The 16,228-nt window shown below is 49.5% G+C and overlaps 1 protein-coding gene across 4 annotated transcripts in view; it reads right to left on the reverse strand.

The window, feature by feature from the left end:
• The window catches only part of PLCL1 (phospholipase C like 1 (inactive)), a 222,615-nt gene that overhangs the window by 11,567 nt on the left and 194,820 nt on the right, over positions 1-16,228 (reverse strand). For 3 of the 4 annotated variants that reach the window (XM_080399560.1, XM_080399563.1, XM_080399562.1), the window contains exon 6: positions 6,318-7,447. The exons of the other annotated variant lie outside the window; for it this stretch is intronic. In XM_080399560.1, coding sequence (XP_080255686.1) covers positions 7,265-7,447 — 183 coding nt within the window. In that variant the 3' untranslated portion in view covers positions 6,318-7,264. Of the gene's footprint in view, positions 1-6,317; positions 7,448-16,228 lie in introns of those variants that run through there. 4 annotated transcript variants of the gene reach the window in all.

A 16,228-nucleotide genomic window follows, 5' to 3' on the forward strand; every position in this document is an offset into this window, starting at 1 on the left:
GACCAGTCTGTGTGGGCGCCCAGCTACTTACAGACAAGATCCTGGTGAAATGTAGTCACAGCATTAGCACGCGAAGTTACAGTTCGGCTCTGGTGGGAGCCGAGCCCACTCATGCTGCAGTTGGTCTGAGCCTCCTAAAACCGGCACTGCCAGGTGGTCTCTGAGTGAGCAGCCCCACAGCAGCTGCCACCGGCCGGGGGCAGCCCCACACATCCCAGAGACGGCTCCCTGTGGCCTTGGGCCAGGTGCCCACCAGTCCTGCACAAATTATTTCCTTCTTACTGCTCGGACTCCGTAAAACCTAGAGACAACGGAGGAACACAAAGGAAAGGAGTGAACCGGACGTCTGCTGGTGCCGAGGGGGAGCCGGTGATGCAGCTCAGCCGTAGCCGTGCTGCCCTGGCTTCGGGAACACCTTGTGCAGGAAGGCTGCTGCAAACCAGCAAAGCAGGGCTGAGCTGCGGCCCCTGAATCCCAAGGCAAAGGTAGGAAGGACAGTACATCACCAGCAAGCAATGGACTTGCCAGTATCAGTACGTTCTTCAATACTTTGTTTCGGCCTCTCCGGCACAGTCTATTTCTTAATTTTTCATTTTGGGAGACCCCGGCAGCAACCAATACTTTGGTCTATTTGCTTTGCACAGGAGGGAGCCGCAGCACCACTCGCCCTCTCCCCTGCGCATGGCACACTCATGCGGCAATTGCAAAGCTGCAAAACCCCTGCCGTGCTTTGCTGCCAGTACTCTTTTCCATCCATCAGCATCACAAATAATCATAGCAGCTCCTGCTGTCTGAATCATAATTTGTATCTCCTTTCTAATTGTATTATGTGTAGCTGGTCCACCAGACCCTATCTGAGGAAGCATACAAGTAATTTATCTGTATTCCTTTGTTCTCCCCATACGTGTTTCCAGACAAGTCAGATTAATACTGGTCTTTGCATACTTCTAATCTCATCTCCATCTTGTATACCTAGTGTCTTATTTAGCTGCATTTTCAGCTGCCATCCGAAATTAATGCTTCATCTGGCATATTCAATCTCCTCCCGTATTCTAAACTCTTGATTAAATATACCTCAGAGACTGAGGATGAACTATAGGCATTCAGTCAGGTTGACTTTGAGGACTAATACTTTTGGGTCAAAAAAGTCTATCGGTTTTGTCTTAAAAAAACCCACAACCTGATACATTACACCAAGCAGCGATATCTACGATGCTCTTGGTGGCACATATATCACTGAAGCAAAGCAATTTTGTGATTTTGCATGCCAAAGTCAAATGAGGTAATTTAATGAGATGTCACTTAAACTGATTGACACCTGCAGCCAGAAACCAGGCTGAACAGTGCTCCTACCCACCTGGCCACAGCGACAAGCTGCTCACCCCGCGCCACCAGCACTGCAGCCCCCACCACCGTGAACCTGCCCAGCTCCAGGAGGACTCTGCTGGTGGGAACGCTGCTAGGTCCTGGGGCCACGGCCATAGACTCTCCCACCCACTGAGGGTTTCTCCCACAGCCACCCCGTTACCACACTAACCATGGGTCAGGGATAAGGCCAATTGCCACCGTGCCCCCAGCTCTCACGGAGGTCTGTGCAAACTTCTGCTGGTGGAAACCAACCCCACCGGTCACCAAGCGCTCCCTGCCCAAACAGCCCTTCACTGCCACTGCAGGGAGGCTGACGGCTTCTGCTGGGGGCTCTTGGGCAGCACTCACTCACACAGGCCCCCCCAACCCAGTATCCCTCCCCACATGTGACATGTCGACATGCCACCTCTGCTCCATGCTGATTTACTTTTGGCCTCAAGTATCACTTTTGCTTCCCAACCCTACGATACTCATATCTTAATAAAGTGCAGTTTTACTTTAACTGCTGTGCAGTTAAACAGGAAAAATACTTCTAACACCACCAATAACTCAAACTTGCCTTTGGAATCATTCATTTTTCTTCCGGTTTCCAGAGCAGGGTGGTGTGGACTGTGGACAGCAAACAGCTGTCAAATGTAACACTGCATTCTGCTCATGCGTTGTCTGCTGAGATGTTGATTTCTGCACTTTTTCTTGAAATTACTCCATGAGTATTTTCTGCAAAAGCAATTTATTCATAAGCTGTTTCAAACAATCAGAGCAGAAAATCCGCATTTAAAACATGACCCACTTGATCAGGGACATGTTCACACAGTACTCTGTTGCAGACAAACAGCTGGTGGGACGGCACTTGCATCACATTTCTGGCCCGGTCGTTCACATTTTGGTTACCGAACTCACATATTCCTCAACATTACCTTAAAAAGGAAACATATTTTTAGGCACCTGCTGTGGAAAGTGAATGCAAGACTGCTCAGCCCGAGTCTGTGCACAGGCAACCCGAAGGGACCATGCCTGAAGAGTCTTGACCAGCACTCATGCTTCAGACCGGGAAACGCTCCCTGGCCGTACTCACCAGTGCCCGGGGAAACATGCCACCTCGCGTGTGGCGTGGCAATTTGTAGACAATTTTACAGGTACCATATTATGGGAACCTTTGGATTTTCACGCCTGCCCAGGGAGGTGAGAGGGGCTGACAAGGGAGGGCATTCGGGTGCTGGTGTTCGCTCTGCTCCCAAGCACAATCACCTTCCTCCTGCTAAGCACCGCACTTTACAAGAAAAGCTCAGATTTATTGAACACGTACATCGTCATCTACTGCTCCTGCAACATGATCCGGGGGCCACCACACCCAGCCCCACAGCAAGCGGTGGCAGCAAGAAGAGATTGCTCCTGTGACCCCCTCACCTTCTTTCCTGAAGCTTCCCCTGTGCGAGGCTGCTATTGCTATAGCAGGGGGACAGAGGCCAAGGAGGCTACGACCTAATGTTTTAGTCTGAACAGATAGGAGAGGTGGATTGTTATACAGGAAAGCTGTTTCTTGTGCACGCAATTAGCTGATAACAATGTACTTTGGGAGGTGAATCTCAGGAGGAGGAACATGGAAATCTCTCACCTTGTTTGCACTGGGAAGCTGCATTATCCCTTTAAAAATGGGGAATAAAAGGCATGAAAAATTATACAGAAAGCAGCAGAACAGCATAGTGCTTGAACTCGTGCTGGGCTCAGGAAAGGGAGGGGGAAGGGGTCGCTCCTGCCAGTCATACCAGCACATGAAATTTGGTAAAAACCATTCCTGCTGATTTAAGATTAACCAGGTCTGTGAACAGCCGGACTAATTCAGCTTCCCCCCATGCCTCACGACTGGATTCCTTCATGTACGTAAGAAGCAAAATTCAAGCGAAACCTCTGCATCCACCTTTCTCCCTGGCCCCAGAGCCCCGCACACGGCTAGGGGTCACGCTGCAGCCTCCTGCCCCAGGGCAGCCGCTGCTGGGGTCTCTCTGAGCCACCTGCCCTGTCCTCGCTTGGGAAACGTGCAGGAACTCCACACCTCTGCGGTGGCTGCCCCTCCGCCACGCTTGGCTGAAGGTGCAGCTTGGTAGGGGCCAGACGCACAAGCAGGTGGCCAACGGACCCCTGGGCTGGAGGCACCGGTGCCCTCAGGAGAGGGCAGCAGGTCGCAGCTCAGCGCTCCTTGCGCACACTGGCTCACCTGCACTCACCGGCGGCAGGGCTCGGCAGGCACTGGTGTTACTGGACAGCCCAAACACAGTGCCTGGGTGTTCTCCCAGAGCACCAGCACGCTCAGAGGGGTTTCCAAAACACGTAACCTAATCTGGCCATGGGAAGTAAAACAAAATCGTATAATCACTTAGGTTGGAAAAGACCTTGGATATCATAAGTCTAACCATCAACCAGCGCTGCCCAGCCCACCACTCGGCCATGTCCCCAAGCACCGCATTTATGTGTTTTTTAAATACCTCTAAGGATGGTGACTCCACGTCCCCGGGCAGCCTGTTCCAGTGCTGGACAACTGTTTCAGTGAAGAAATTTTCCCTAACATCCAACCTAAACCTCCCCTGGTGCAACCTGAAGCTCCTTCCTCTTGTCCTGTCGCTTGTTACCTGGGAGAAGAGACCGACACACACACACACACACCCGCAGCCCCCGTCAGGCAGCTGTAGAGAGCGAGAAGGTCCCCCCTGAGCTTCCTCCTCTCCAGGCTGAACCCCCCAGCTCCCTCAGGCGCTCCTCACAGGATTTGTGCTCCAGCCCCCCCAGTGGCTTGGCTGCCCATCTCTGGACATGTTCCAGCCTCTCAACATCCCTCTTGCAGTGAGGGGCCCGAAACTGAACCCAGGATTTGAGGTGCAGCCTCACCAGTGCTGAGTACAGGGGGACAATCACTTATCATCATCAGTCTTATCTATAGATAAGAGAGTGATACAGGGACAATGAATGCTGTGAAGATGCAGGACACTGGCAGAGCTGGAATGAGAACCCAGGCAGATTCACTCCTGTACTCCTGGCAGCCACCACCACACGCCAGTCCCCAAGAGCTTCTCCGATTTCCAGTTGATAAACACGCTGTAAACAACTGCAAATACCCGTGACGCTTTCCAGACATCACTTCCCCAGAAGCAATACAGATAATATCCACCCATTCAGGTGCAACGTTAGGCAAATGGTACCAGCACGGGGCCCACAGAAGGTTCCTGTGCCGCTGCAAGGAGCCCGGCATACCATGGAACACCTCCCCGAAGGCTGGGCCGTCAGCCCCCTCTGTGTTGCTGCTGTTGACGCTACGTAAGTTTTTTCCATGTGTTCTCCTTCAAGGCTAAGTTTTTATCGCACCAATTGCCGCTTTAACATGCGCTTCCACTCCCAGTGACTTCAAAGGGGCATGGAGGAAGGTGAGACGAGCTTTTGCTGCCAGCCCTCTCCGTGCCCGAGGGAAGGTGGAGCTGCTCCTTCAGCCGCGGGGCACCAGTGCCAGGAGTGGCCCTGGCTGCTCCAGGCAATCCAGAGTGCCCGAGGTTTTCTGCTCCCTGTATTTTGGCACAGAAAGCCACGCAGCACGACCCTGGCCCAGGTAAACATGGCATGAAAGGTGTGCGCGTGCATGCTGTGGGATTTCTGTCTGGCCACGATCTTCTGGGTCTGCAAATAGCTACAGCGCGAGAGCTATGTGGTACCCCCTTCCACGTGAGCACGGAAAGCGAGCCCTTCGCCATGTAACTTTATGTTCACTTGTTTACAACACCGGGGAAGGAAGGAGGACTGGAAGGTGTTTTGCCAGCGGTTCCTGTACAGACATTAGGGTAGCCTTTTAAACGGAGAAAATCAAGCTGTTTCTAGGTTTAAATGAAGCAAGAGATAAAGCATTCACCCTTCCTGAAGTACCTCCCCCTCCCAAGAAAGGTGCTTTCTGAAGGCTGGTCCTTCACAACCGGTGCTGCTAGCTGAACCGCTTCCATCCTCCCTGACTGTACATACTGAAGGCCAAGTGCTGTTTTTCCTATAAACACAAGCCGTGATGCAACCGGGAAGGTAACCCAGGAGGGCAAAAGGTGAACATGCACATTACACGATTGATCTGGGCTTCATGCCTTGCCTGAAACCCAAAACCCACCCCTCTCCAGACCTTAGCTGAATACACTCGTAATCTAATGGGGAGATTAAGGACTTAGGGCTGGATCTTAACCAGTATGGCAAGTTTTATGGAAATAGTATTTAAAGCACCTGAGTCATAACCTTTACAATAATACACTTCTTTCCGAGCAGAACCTTCTCTCAAGCAACTTACCCACTCTAACCCACCTGTACCCAGGTCTCACCGGTTACCTTCTGTGTTAAATCACTTTAAAAACATGGGTCAAAGTTGTTTCATAGCTTTACTCTCTCAGTAATGTGCAACATGAACATAATAGTGTTATTAAGAAGTCAAAAATAACTTAACACAATAGCTATATAAGATTCTCCAATGGTCAAACTTTCAGCAATTACCTTTTGTTAAGTTCAGAAAATTAGCATATTTGTTAATCAAATTAATTTAAAAAGTAGCTTTTCAAAATAAAAGCAATGCTTTAAATAAATATAGTCTTTTTTATAACCATAAAACACTTAGTCCTGTTAAAGGTAACACAAATACTACACTCAAGCACAGTACTTAAACGATTGAAATGTTGTGAGCATACATGAGCTGGACACTGGGAGGGACGAGGATTGCGTTGCTTTGTGACATTCTCTGTCTCCTTCCTACAGCGGCGTGAAGAGGCATCCAATTCTCAGAACTGCCCTGAACATACGACATACGTCAGGGTATTTGTAACTGCTGCACAAAAATGCTGGCACCCTGGTTTTCCCCCAAGCTGTGTCTCTACCCTACACGTGCAGCAGTTCCACTGCCTTGCTTCGCATTTCTAGCAGAGCATCCTCATCCTCATCCTACTGACTTCAACACGCAGGCAGAAGGCGGCAAGCCAGTTCTGGCCTCTCACACCTCTTGCACTAGAGCTCACAGCTTGTGGAATCTGTAACACCTGCCTCCCAATACTGGCACCACTGAGCGATCCAGAGCAGCCTGAAGCTCACCTTCGGGGTTCACGAAGGATATTCACAGCTCTCCTCGTAACTACGGGGCTGACTAGCTATGCTGGTCACTAGACGGGTTAATGCCTACCAGCTGCTGCTGTCCTGCGGATCTACAAGGTGGCAATGATTTACTGGAATGAAATAAATTAGCCAGTTTTCCTGTTAGTACGTGCTATATGGGTGTACCCTGAAGAGCGGTTTGCTAAAATTCAGTGAAATACACACCTGGGATCTAATCATGATCTATCCAGCAACGCTGACCATTAAATATCTCGTTTACGTGGTTTGAATTGTTTGTTAAGAATCACGTTCAGGGTCTGCGTGAACCACGGGTTTTGCCCTCGCAGAAACAGCTGTTGGTGGCATTTATCGTTGTGTTTTGTTTAAACAGTGTAACAGTAATGCAACCTATAAGTTAAATGATAAAAGCTGGAAAGTAAAATAAAGCACAAAACTGATACAAGTACTCTATTTGTTCTGATCTTCAGAATGAACAGGCCTACTCAAAGATGACAAAGGAATAAATTAGCAAACGGCCGATGTAATGCATGAAAGGGCATCTACGGGATTTGCATGTGTGCGCACACACGCACTTGCGTACAGACAGCTTGGCTTCATTAGAAATTTCACTACCAGAGTTTAACTTAGATAAATTAACTGCATTAAAATACTGACATTGTGAGGATTTTAATACTATCAACACCCTGTAGAGGGCATTCCTGTGTGAATTTTTAAATGCTTTAAAAAAATAGTTTAGAGTTATTGAAATCTGTGACAAATGCGACAGCTCTGCCTCCCCTCACAGCCTCCCGTTCTCATCTCCGGTATCCTTCTCCTGTATCGCCTCCAGGCACCGTTTTGACTTGGCGTCTGCGTGTCCGCTTCCAGTTTTGCTCAGTCCGCATGACAGGCACGCCAGTTGGATCTGCTTCATGTTCTCCAGGGCTTCGTTCTTGGCGTTCTTCAGGAGATCTCCTTGGCCCTGAGGACGTACAGACACACATGCAGGAGAGAGTCAGGGGTCGCACACATCGCTCGGGACAAGAGCGGCGATGCTGCTCTCGTGCCTCTGCCATACCGTTCAGCGCTGTGGGACAGCTCTCAGGTCCTGCCTCGAATCCCCTCTGCCCCCCACGGACGCCAGCCCCCTGGCAGGGGCTGAAGCCCCTCCGGCAGCCTGGCACCCAGCCCGGTGAGGAGGGCAGCAGCCAGCACAGCGGGCAGGGTGAGCAGGCCAGGCACCCACCTGCCCCCACTTTGGGTCCCCCCCGGGAGGTGATTCGGGCCTGGCTTTATGGAGCCCGCAGGGGGAAGGCATCCCCTCCCCCACAGCCAGCAGCAAGGATCTGCCAGGGACAGGGCAGTGATGGCACGTGGTACCCCTCTCCCCGTGCCACTGCTCTGTCCTCGCGCCCTGGCGTCAGATCCCACACGGTGACGGCTGCGTGTCCCCGGTGAGCTGCGAGACCCCCGCCACCCAGCCCTCCCTGCACTCGCGTTAGCTACCCAGCCTCGGGCTCTCCTTCAGCGCGGGCGGGCCGAGCTGCATGTCTTCATGAAACAACAGCTGAACCATTCGTTTGGGACCTTTGAGCAGATGAATGGGCATGAGAGAGTTCATGAGCAAAGGCCTGCTTCTGCAGCTTCTCAAAGCACGTAAAGGTGCCGTGACTAACAGGGTGTCAGCCCCATTTGTCACTATCAGGAGAAACGTGTTACAGGAAATTTGTATTATGGAGCTGGTGTTCAGAAATGCCAAGATGGATATTTATGCAATATTGATATCTCGAGTGCTGTGAAGTGACAAGATTTTGGTCCTAGCAAATACAAATAAATAAAAGCCAGGAGATGCATCTGGTTATTAAATTTCAGTATCCCTAAGAACTTGAGCTGTTCACCCCACACCACCCAAAGCACAGCCTGAAGTACAGCACCCGCTGCAGCTGGTTATACACGCATTCAGGAGGAATACCTCCACCGAGTGAAACGTCACACGCGCATCCCTGCAACCCAGCCTGATCTCCTGCGAACCACAGATGCTCCGCGGGCTCTCGGAGGAAACAACAGATATTACAGCAGGACCTGTGGCACACTGGGGGGGGGTGACTGATCACCAACCCCCCTTCGGTTTTCCAAACAAACCAGATGTGTTGGATGAGTCGCAGCACACCACCTTCCAGCTGTGGGAGCACCTCTCTGCTCACCCCTTCCCCAGAGCTAAGAGGAAGGGTTTATCTCACACCGATGAGTGCAGCTCCCTTTTCACCAGTGCCTGGCACTGGGCTTGCACCACCTCAGCCCCTGTAAACAACGTTCACAACCCAAGAAACAATGGTGGCTTGCAAGTCCCGCTGCCCTGGTAAACACCACGTGGGAAACGACGTCAGCCAGGGCCAGCGGCCCGCACCCGAGAATGGGATTGCCTCATCTCCTGGTGGCATGAGTCTGTCCCTGCTGAACAATGCAAATCACCACCCAGACGCTGGGAATCCAACTCAATGCGAGAATTAACAAAAACCACTGGGACTAAGCGAGTGGCTCTGTACTGTTTGGTAGGAAGCTCTTTTGAAGAGATCGGTATCTCGGCAGCATGACGGTTATGGGAATACAGAGACAAATAACTTGGGATCCAGTGAGCAGACATGGCTTGAAAAAACAAAACAAGAATAATTTACATAGCACATATTTCACATAGCTGTGATCTTGCTTTCAGGACAAAGGTTGAGCTTATGGTTAAAGGCAGCAGGCAGGACTCCAAGAGCCCCGTAGCTGCCCTGAGCACCCGGCACGCCCCGGTCTCCCTCCCTGTCTGCAAGTGGCACAGGAACCGTGTTGGTGCTGCAGTGACAAGGACACCCACTGCAGCGTAAGCAAAGAGATCCAACAGCAGTATCGTTAATGACGTGGCGATGGTATAAAAAGGGGTGGCAGGCTCCTCAGTATACAGGAGCAGCTTTAAATAGTTTGGGTTTAGGGTGAAATAGACCTGGCTGCAGCAGGGCTGCTGCTTTTTCTTGTCACGGACCCAGCACTGAAGACACCAAAGGCTGCACCAACGAGCAGACAAAATTGGTGTGATGACGCTTTGCGGCCTTGACTTCTCCAAGTCAAAGCCTGGTGCTATGTATTAATGTGCAAGAACAGGAAACCCCTCTTAGCACAAGGAGCGGCTCCAAGTAAACATTCCTGCAGCACCAAGACCAGCTAAGCCCAAAACCTGGGAGAGCCAGTGCAACAGAGGTAAAGTGAGGATGATGAAGGCCCGCTGCCCCTCGGCTGGGGTGCCTGCAGGAAGGCTGCTAGAAGCCAGCCCCCTGCTGCGGCACGGCTGGCGTGTCCCCGCGGCGGGAGCGCTTGCCCACACCGTGCACGGAGGAGTGCCCGTCATGCAGCAGCACAAGGTGGTACAGCTCGTTAAGCTGGCACAAAAAGAGCTTCAGCTGAACCTGCGTCGCCACCTTCACATCTCTTCCTCCTCAGGGTGAGGGCAAAGCATGGAAACCTTCTCCCGAGGGTGGCCCACCAGCTGCGTCTTCACCGAGGGACTCTGAGACGCTCCTTTAAGGGAGCTGCCTGGGATGTGGTACACCCCCGCTTGGAGGATGACAGCCCAAGTCCGCCCTGCCAAGACTCGTCTCAAGTCCGCGGAAGCCAAGGGACTTCACACCCCGCGCGAGGGTGCCGAGCCACCCGCTCCCCCTTATGCATATTCTGATTTCACATTTCAGTATCCAGGCAATTCAGATTACAGATTTCGTCTGAGGCAATGCACAACATGTCTTCGGGTTCCAGGAAGAGAAACATTCCTCCTCAGCATACTTCAAATACTTTGTGAAGGCATTCTTATTTTACAGTGATCTAAAACCAGAAATGGACTTACCAAAATACTGCAATTCCATTCATGTACAGGCCAACTGATTTATGTCTTAAGTCTCCTTGTATTTTTTATTTCTAAACAGCTGGTTCATTTGAACATGCTGAAGGAGCAAAAATGATTTTGAATCATCTGTCACAAGAAAATTAATGAGAAACCAGCCCCCTCTGACAGAGCTGTCATAATTCTAGAGGCACCGTAAAAAAAATAAAAAAAATAAATCTGTGGGCATGCTCTGTTTGAAAAGCCATCTGTTTGCTTTGAAAAACTGGCTGTGAGCATAATCCACTTAAGAAAAATGTCAGCAAAATTGTGTCAACACCTTAATGAACTAAATACTGGATAGAAGCTGGAGAAAACTTTAGAATTATGATTGCATTGAAACGCCCTTCATCAATCAGTCATTGTGATCATCCCTGCGCACGGCCCAGCCCCCTCTGCCCTTACAAACAAAGCATCCCTCTTCCAGACAGACAGATCACGACGGCCCGCTTCAGCATCTATCCATCTATCTCCCTCCTGCTATTGATACTATCAGCCTTCCTGAAAATAAATGCTTGTGAGAAAGGTTAAACTCAGCATTTGGCAGGACACTAAATTAAGCCCGAAGAGATTAATTGAGTGTTCTACTTGAAAAACCGATCAAGGGGCCTGCTTTTATTTAGAGCTAGGGAACATTACATGTCAGGTTTCATACACCTAACCACAACTAACTGCAGAGCCCCAGCACAAATTAACATTACAGAACGAATAATGCAGATTGTCAAGCAACTGTAAGATTATAAGCCTTTACCTTGACAGGTTAATAATACTTAGAAAATGGGGATAATCTGACATGGCTTTAAATATTGCTCCGTTTCAGTGACAATGCATGAAAGGCTTCAAAGAGCCCAAGTTGTTCTAGACAGACACTGGCAATGGCCACAGATGGGATGGATTCTGCAGGTTGTTTCTTATTATTTAATTTTTTTGCCAAATCAAACTCCTAAGTTTTTTATGGGCCAAGATGACAGCTCATTTTGTCCAACAACAACCCAGTCCCTGAGGTTGGGGAAATGAAAGGAGAAGGTGGGTGAGGTAAGCGGCACCATTTTGTGTTCAACTCCACAATATATATATTTTTTTAATACATTGCATGCGTATTTCTACAGAAATATAAATATATGGGCATGGGTTCGTATATTAATAATTACTATTTCTATTCCTTTGCTTTCTAGAAAAGTCTGTGACACGCAGGTCACGAAGCAGCGCCAGCTCTGGGCACCCACCCGCACGGGGGACCCCGTCTGCCACCCAGGCGGGACCCACACCAGCAGCAGGGGCTGTGGGAGGACCCTGAAGGCCACCACGTGGCCCGTGCAGAAGCCAACGGCGCCGACAGGCTGCCCCGCGCCAGCACCGTGCTCTACCACCAGCCAAGTGGAAAACCCCGCGCTGAGCAATAGGGCCTGCCCCGCGCCGCAGACCGGCTGTGTGCTCAGGCAGGCTGCAGCAGTGGCCGCGAGGGACATTTGGTGACCTGCTGCTCACCAAAGCATCGCCATCGCCACCGCTTGGCTCCTGGCAGTCGCCTTCTCCGGCAGCGCGTTGCCGGAGCTTTCCTCTCCGCTCCTTCAGGGCTGAGTAAACAAAAAATAAATAACAGAGGTCTCACCGCCCATGCCACAGCACGCTCATAGTATTACTGTTATTTTTAAACTTTTTCTCAAAGAAATAGGCTCTTACATTATTATTTAATCACAAAATAAAATCTCCAGAGGCTGCCAGTGGTTGGCTGAAAAAGCCAGACATGGCCAAACAAAACCACAAGCACTGCGTCGCTCCACGTTTCAGAGGTAACACGGGTAAGGTAACGGCACCGGTACGCTCCGCCACGGGACCTGGGAAGCAGAGATGCTGGAGAGCTGCTGTGACACTGGGATACCCTGCGTGGAGGTGGCACTTACCGCAAGGGGTGCATTTTCAAAGTGCACTTTTTCATAGTGGGACTTCAACTGTGTTTAATATTAATAAGGAGGCACACAATTAAAAGATCACACGTGACTTTGAAAATGTAACCCTGAAGAGGAAATCATTAATGAAACGATTAGACAGCTGTGTTAAAATTATTAGAAAAAGCAGATATTTTTCTATGCCTCCTTCCAACTTAAATATGGAAACAAACGATATGAATTTGATTATGATACACCCACTCTTCAGAACAGAGTACTCAGAAAACATACCGAGTATTGCTGTACCAATGCAGCCTTTAAAAACCCACCCTCTTCATTATTACTGCGTATAGTTTGTCGAGAGCTTTGCTTTATTCTCTGCGATAGAGATCATAATGCGCACATTGGCATGAAAAATTACTGTACACAAGGATTATACACAAAGCGTATAATCGCTTCTCGCACACTGGAGAACAAAGGACTGCAAAAATGAGTTACCCCACAGGAAAGGCAGGGGCCAAGCACTACTTGCCAAGTTATTTTAAACCCTTGCATAGCAGAATTTTTCTTCCCGTCAGGAAAATAAAAAGGCCCCTGATATAAAAGATGGCACTGAAATGGCACGCCACTGAAATGGCGTATCATCTAAGGTCTGGGGGTTGGGGTTTTACCCAATTCTGAACCAAATGCAAGAGCTTCTTTCTACCTGGCTGAAACCAGCAACAGCTTTGCCCCTGAGTAAATTGGGCGATCTGACCAAGTCCTCGCTGAGGTCGGTCACCGTGTTCCTCAGTGTTCGCTAGTAATTTCAGACATCAAAATGAGCATCTCCTTTTGGTGTATCAGCATGTTACTGACAGTCAGAGACCTCCTCTCCCATTTCCCAAACCAGGGTCTAGCAAAAATTTGCAAGAAGGAAACACAGCTGAGAATCAATTACATCACATAGAGAACAGATCTGAGATGTATGAAGAAGAACATACCCACCCAGGGAAAGGCAGCCACCACTTTATAAAGTGTTAAGTCTCTGTAAGCAAGAGCAGGAAAAAGAAACTGTTGTGGAAACAGACTGCCGTGTGCAGCTGTGACACAAGGTTCTGTGACAAAACCCAAGGTGAATACGAGTGTTTTGATGGGCGTTAAAGGTGAATCAAAGGTTGTGCCAAGCAATGAGGTCAGAAGCTCTAGGGCTGATTGCTCAATGTATTGTAGCCAGCAGCTGGGACACCTGACAGCAAGGATGAGGAAGATGACGGAGAGGAGGAGGAGTAGTTAACAGGAACAACTCCTAGTACTTCTGCTTCTAAACCAAATTGCTCCTCACTTCATCCTTTCTCCATTTATTTCACAGACCAGCCACAGGGATGCTGGCTCCACACTTTCCTGCCTGTCTCTTGCTACACAGGGTTCTTGTTACACAGACTGAGCAGGCTCAGAGAGCAGAAAGAAACTCAAGCTCATCTCCAAGAAAAGCACTGGGAGCGCAGAACCGGCCTTGGTTGCACTGTATTTCCCAACTGTTTTACTACTTAACACAGGGGAAAAAAGTCCTGTTCACACCTGATATTTATGCACGTCTCAGAAGTGAACCCACATGTGCAAGCAACACGGGCAGCCCCGAAGGCACTCACCAGCTGGCCAAGACATGCAGCCTTGAGGTGGTACGTCGCAGCCAGCAGCCTCCTGCGCAGGAGCACCGAACTGAAGGACAACTGCTGGGTGAAGAGCTAAGGAGTAACCATCTCTGCGATTACCGTTTACAAAGAACGGTCACTTTTCCAGTGCAGTCAGTTTTAAGAGCGAGAGAACCACGCCAGCATCTCTCCAGGTGGTTGGTAAAAATCACGTGGCGACCCCAAAGCAACCTGGATCACAGCTGCCCACAGAGCCTGTTCGGCCCTGGCCTGCCCTGAGCACCCAGCAGGTCCCGTACACTGGTCCAGCGCTCTCTGAGGCACAGACCTCTGCAAGCGTAGCAGGTGATCAGATACCATAGCGAAGGGCCACAGAAGAGATTAATGCAAACAATTATATGAATGACAATAAATACATCATGAAAGTAGCATTCAGAATGGCCCTAACTTGTAATACAGATCAAATCTTAACCTCACTCGTGGCTCCAGTGTGTGACTACTCACATCGCGGCCACGGGCTGGACTACTCTGATAACACGCCTGATGGTGGTGTGATTGCAGACAGGTACTTCGACCCGGGGATGGAGCCTGATGCTAAAATTGTACGTGTGCTGTGTTAAGAACAATATCCAGGTTACCTGAAAACCAGTTCCATCTGATTTTAACTGCTCATATTTAAACTCCAAAACTAGCTCAGTCTGCCAGTTGTTCATCATTAGGCTGTCCCACACAACCCCCAAAACTTTTAAGCTGATTTTATTTGCCATTTGGGTCTGCGTTGGAGAGGATGATTAAACAGGGATCTACAGAGGTGTTCTGGCAAGCCTGGTTACTTCTCTAGGAGGCTAGTGACCGTGCATTGCACAGCCAAGCCATCGGTCCCAGAGCACAAGGCAGTGACACGAGCCGCTGCCTCTGCTGCTGTGGCACTCCCTTGAAAAACACCCGTTGGCATTTTCTGCCTTCTTTTCTAGCTCTTGCAAAGGTGTAGTTAGAATCTAAATGGCCACGCTGGATACCGGAGTCAGCCCCCGCGGCACCGCACCAGGCAAGGCTCCCCGGTTACTACAAAACTGCCAGCCCACCGCTTGTACGTTCCCAAATCATGCGACACAGCCAAAGGCAGACCTGGAGGGCAGCCTGGGAGGTGGAAATGAACGAAACGCTTCCATTATAGAAGGAGAACCTCACAGACGGTCATGCAATCAACCAAGAAGCAAATACTTAGAAATAACTTCTGATTCTGGCTGCTGGCCTTGCCAGCAAGAGTACTGCTGCCTCGTGCAGCCATGGCAACTTCAGAAAGGGGGTCTGTACTTATCATTCTCTTACAGGATTTGCCTAATGCAATAAAGGCGAAGGACACAGACAGCCAGCTTGCTCTCTGAAACGTGGTCAAGTGCCCTCCCAAACTGTACTGGCCCTGGACCAAAGCCTGAGAAGGAATGAACGTCAAGCATTTGCTTGAATACCTAAGTGGCAAAAGCACTCTTGCTGTAGCGTTCTCTATTGATCTTTAAACAGAGCCCTCCACTGAAATCCACGGGCTCTCGCAAATCAATTGCACTGTACGGCTACTAATCTATTCCTTTCAAGCAGGCATTTTATGTATAAAAAGAGTGGGCTTTTATTTTCATTTTTTTTTCTAAAAATGCCTCTTGCTTCTCTCTCATCTAGGCGTTTAAATTAAATTACCTTATATCAGGCTGTCAAAAGCAATGAATGTGAACATCGACTGTCTGTTAACTGTGTTGCAGCAGGAATGTGCTTTCAGAAATAATGCTATTAATTTGATGTTAGCCATGTGCTGAGCAGCTCAGCTGCTTGCGTGTCTCTCAGGCACTACATCTAGCAGACAGTTTGCAAGCACAGCCACAAATGTATGGATGCTCGCAGTCAACCCCTCCACGCTAGGTGCCTGCCTCTCTTCTGGTGACAGGTTTGAAATCAAAGGTTTGGCGGGGAGCCCAGGAGTGTACAATCAATACTAAGAAAACCCCACATCATTGAAGAAATTGGGGCACTATTTATTTTTGATACATAGCCATCAGATGGAAATCAAAGCTATGTGTCCAGGCATTTATTTCTTAGCCCTCCTTTGGTCACAAAACCCAGTTCCCCACATGTACCAGCACCAGCTGGTCACTCCAGTAAAGTCCATAGAGTCCCAGAAAAACAAAGCAAGGGGAAGAACAACGAAGCAGAAAGCACACAATTTTCTTGCATTTCATTTTTCTGAGTAAAAGAACCAGCTGCGGGCAAAGATACATTTTGCAGCTAACAAAACAGCCGTGCAAAGCAACCCCTGAGCAACGCTCCTGGCT

Source organism: Falco punctatus (assembly GCF_963210335.1).
Source record: "Falco punctatus genome assembly, chromosome: 8".
Lineage (NCBI taxonomy): Eukaryota > Metazoa > Chordata > Aves > Falconiformes > Falconidae > Falco > Falco punctatus.